At 36.2% G+C, this 4,440-nt stretch overlaps 1 protein-coding gene across 1 annotated transcript; it reads right to left on the reverse strand.

The window, feature by feature from the left end:
* Positions 1-465: 465 nt before the first annotated feature.
* LOC134354199 (follitropin subunit beta-like) lies at positions 466-1,651 on the reverse strand. The gene is given in 3 exon segments (XM_063063092.1): positions 466-547; positions 549-772; positions 1,466-1,651. Coding segments are annotated over 3 exon segments (492 nt in total).
* Positions 1,652-4,440: the final 2,789 nt, after the last annotated feature.

Genomic DNA, 4,440 nt, shown 5'->3' on the forward strand with positions numbered 1-4,440 from the left:
GAGACCTAACAGAATGGCACTGGAATTGAACTCTGAACTCTGGAACGGCCTGATCTGTAACAGCGTTGTGCTAACCACATTAGCAACTTCACTTACTTATAACTGACATCTACACAACATAAGTAAAATAAAGCAGATGGAATTTAGTTGTCAAAATAGCGACTTTATTTGCCAGCGCACATAACTTACATTGTAATTTATTTTGTGCTGTCTGTAGAAAACCACATGCAGGAACAGACCAGTTCTTCCAGATTAACAAATGGTGCTGGCCATTTAGCATGTTGCTTTAAGAGTTATCTTTTATATATTCTTTAAATTAAAATATTTTTAAAAAATTACTAAAACATGAAAACACATCGCATGATCCCAAAAGTTAGCTGCTACCTAATTTAATAGTTACATATATTTAAAACTAATAATATTCACTGAGGTCACATTGAGTTTCTCCAAAGTCAGGTTTGAATGTCAGGTGCGTGAATCACATGTTCTTTTCATTGGGCCCACTGGACGGGTTGGAAGTGAGGTATGCATCGTTATTGTCCTTTCCCCTTTGCTGCGTTAAGGAACAGTGCGCTGGTTCCAGAGCTGAAACTGTACAGTCAGTGGTTTCAGTGTTGCACATTCCACATTGACAGCTGATCGCAACGGGATATGTAAAATAAGGGTCGACATTGGGAGGGCAGTTTGGAATGGTTATGGTTTCATAGACAATTTCTTTATAACTGCAAATTTCTTGATAGACAAAAAGCAAAGAGTGCTTGCAGACTGGATCCTAAACAAAAAAAAAAATAACTTTTAGATTAAAAAGGAAATAAAGGCACATTTCTAAATTAAGCCCCATATAGACACCAACACACTACATTATTTGATTATGATTAATTATATTATCAAGAGCATTTTATAGGCTATGCTGCCATATTATTCAATAAATACTTCAGCCACTCTATTGAGCAACTTTGTGTACAAGTTTGAAATGGTAAATATACAATATCTCATTGTCAGTGAATTGAATTCTGTATCTGAAATTAACATTTTTTACATTAATATGAATATTACATCAACTGAACATTTTTAACATAGCAACCAGGTTAAATTTCAATACACCAATTTTATTAATATGTCCCCATGAGAAATATTTTTTATGAATGCATAAATAAATCAGAAAATAGTTTGGATATGATCTAAGCGGACATGAAGTAAAAAATGAAAAGCAACATATAACTAATTTTGACATTGGAAAATCCTTCATTCTTTCAAATCAGGATAAGCCTACTGAGTTTCATTTTAAGGATTTTGGCATTTCCATGTACCATCAGTATAATCTCTGCTTGTTTTTTTCTTTTAAATTTAGAACTTTCCCTTACTCTTGTAGAAGAACTTGAGATTGCTTCTCTTGTATCACAACCCAATGCGTATTAAACTCACATTATAGACAACCTGTAGCCAGTGATGTGGATTTCCTCACCTTGGTAAAACAGTAACCAGAGCACCAAGTTATGTTAACTGTGCTGCAGTATCCACACTCCTCTTTTTCCACTGCTATTGTAACGTTTGTCAACTGGCATCTGTTCTGAGACTTCACCGACATCCAGCACAGCAACAGGAAAAATGCGTGAATTGTAATGATCTTGGTCACCATAATTTGGAGCATGAAACTAATCAGAAACAAATAAAATGATTTAATTAGCATATCAATCAATCATCTTTACATTATTAAACATAACAGCTTTAGGTTGGATTGTACAAGATAAATCATACTTTGAAAGTGAATTACAGCTAAAATACCTCCATTCAAGTTTAACATGAAAACTATTTATATGACACTTAAATTGTCACAAGTCACTTATGTCCAATCGATAGTAAATAAAATTGCACACATATTGTAATCATGTATAAATATAGCAATCACTAATTTATTATTTTCTCAACAATATACTAAAATTATACTAAACATGGTTTTTCATTCATATTCTGCTTTCTTCAATATAATAGAATAAAAATTTAAATGCAGATAGCCATTTTCCCAAGCCTGAAACACAGAAATATATCTTAAAGAACCATTAACATTATTCAGCATGCTGCCAAAGAAAAACAGAAAATGAAGAAACCTTTGTATGTGCACACAATGTAGTTTTCTCCGAGCTACAGTCACCAGTAATGCTACAGATATGTGCAGGCTGTGTTTCCCTTTATACTGCAGCAATGCTATCACCTCAGAATCAAAGGATTTAGGGTTTTACTTCAGCCAATCGTTCCCGTTATTTGGCTCCTCCATATCCTCACTTATGGTAATTGGAGCTTTGAGATTGCAGCAATGATTCACTTCAGTCAAAACATAAACGATTTATTTTTGAAAAGCTGGTGATAATGAGCTATTAAGCTGAAGGGAGGAAGGTTAAAAGACATTTTTCTAAAGACAACACAAATATATTCATCATCTATATTGTGACAAATGTTCAATATATCATTTAGTATTTACAGCTTATGCTGCAAGTGTAGGATATTTTCAGTACTAGATCCTTTAAGGTGAGTTCAATTTTTACAACTGGAAAAAGTCGTCATTTTAACGTATTTGGCTGAGATGGCTAATAACTTGGAACAAATTGGCTTTTACTGGCTAAGACAAATAATAGCATACTGCCTGTTGATCAAAACACAAATTTGGACTGTGAGTGTAAGAGTTGCTGAACCAATATTGCTTTATAAGCTCACCTGAAACAAAAAGTGCCAAGTGTTGGACCATAAGACATGGGAGCAGAATTAGACCATTCAGCCCATTTAGTCTGCCCCACTATTCCATCATGGCTGATTTTGTTATACCTCTCAATCCCATCCTCCTGCAACCTTTGATACACTTACTAATCAATAACATATCAAATCCCCAATGACTTGACCTCCACAGCCTCTGTGGCAATGAATTCCACAGATTCACCAGCCACTAAAAATTCAAAAACTGTAATGTCAGCAGTTCAAAAGTATCCCCCATCCCTCTTTGTTCAGGTCTTTGCTGAACCACCTCTCACAGGTATTATAGCCAGTAGTCTTTTTGGGCAAGTTTCTGTTAGCTTTGGACAACGTGATGGAGCAAGGTTTGCTCATTCTTCCTTGCAATATTGCTCAAGCTGGGCCAGGTTAGTTGGGGAACAGCAGTAGACAGCAATCTTGAGGTCTTGCCAGATTGGGCCAAACAAAGGCATCAGTTATCATCATTGAAGCTACTCCATTGTTATTCTGGCAGTGTGCTTTAGGTTGTTGTCCTGCTGTAAATTGAACTTCCTCTCCAGTTTAATCTGTTTTGGCAGAAGCTAGCAGGTTTTTTTTTAATCCAGGACCTCTCTGTATTTACAGTATTCATCTTCCCATTAATCCTGACCAGATTTCCTGTCCTAGCTTCTGTTGCTGAAAAGTATCCCTATGGCATGTTGCTACCTCATCATACTTTATGGTAGGGATGGTGTTACCTGGCTGATGTATAGTATCAGATTTACTCCACACCTGCCACTTAGGACTGAGGCCAAGGAGTTCCACTTTAGTTTCCTCCAACCACAAGATCTTCTCCCACATCTTTACCGAATCTTCTAAGTGTTGCTTTGCAAAGTCTTCACGGGCAAGGGTATGCTTTTTTTTTAGCCAGGGTTTCTTCCTTGCCAAACCTCCAAAAATACCCTTTTTGTCCAAGGCCTTGGAGATTGTAGAGCCATGAACTTCATTTCCATTTGCAGCAATTGACTTCTGCAGCTCACTCAGAGTGACTGTTGGGGTCACAGTAGCTTCTCTTACAAGTGCCATTCTTCTCCAGCAACTAGGTTTGGAGGGGTGGCCTGGCTTAGACAGTGTGACTGTGGTTTCATATTTTTTCCAGTTTTTCCTGATGAACTGCAGTGAGCTTTGTGGTATGTTCAGAGCCTTTGAGATGGTCTTGTACCATTCTCCAGATCTATGTTTCTCTTTTATCATTTCCCTGACTTGTCTTGAATGCACTTTTGTCTTCATCTGGGTCTGTTCTGTTGAAAATCTACCATACTGTTGGAACTTACAAAGAGAGAGAGTATTTATTCAGGTGACTGTCTAATTTTCTACATCAACAAATTAGATGTGTTGGTAAGGTAATACACAGTGTTGCACCTGAAGGAAGTTACAAAGGGAATGAATACTTTATCAGTCTCAAATTTTTGCATTTTAATTTTGAGTAAATTGTTGACAGGCTTTAGAGTTTTTCTTTTGATTTGACATGCTGGACAATGTTTTGTAGACTAGCTCAAAAATCCTACTTCAATATTTTTTTAAATTTAGAAAGTGAGGTAGTAAAATGTGAAAATAGTTATGGGGGCTAAATACTTTTTCAAGGCACTATAGAATGCCAATTCAAGTTAAGTCAAAATAAAATAAAGGAAACACGAGAGACTGCAGATGCTGGAATGTGGAGTAACACACAATGTA

The sequence above is a fragment of the Mobula hypostoma genome, chromosome 11 (assembly GCF_963921235.1).
Source record: "Mobula hypostoma chromosome 11, sMobHyp1.1, whole genome shotgun sequence".
Lineage (NCBI taxonomy): Eukaryota > Metazoa > Chordata > Chondrichthyes > Myliobatiformes > Myliobatidae > Mobula > Mobula hypostoma.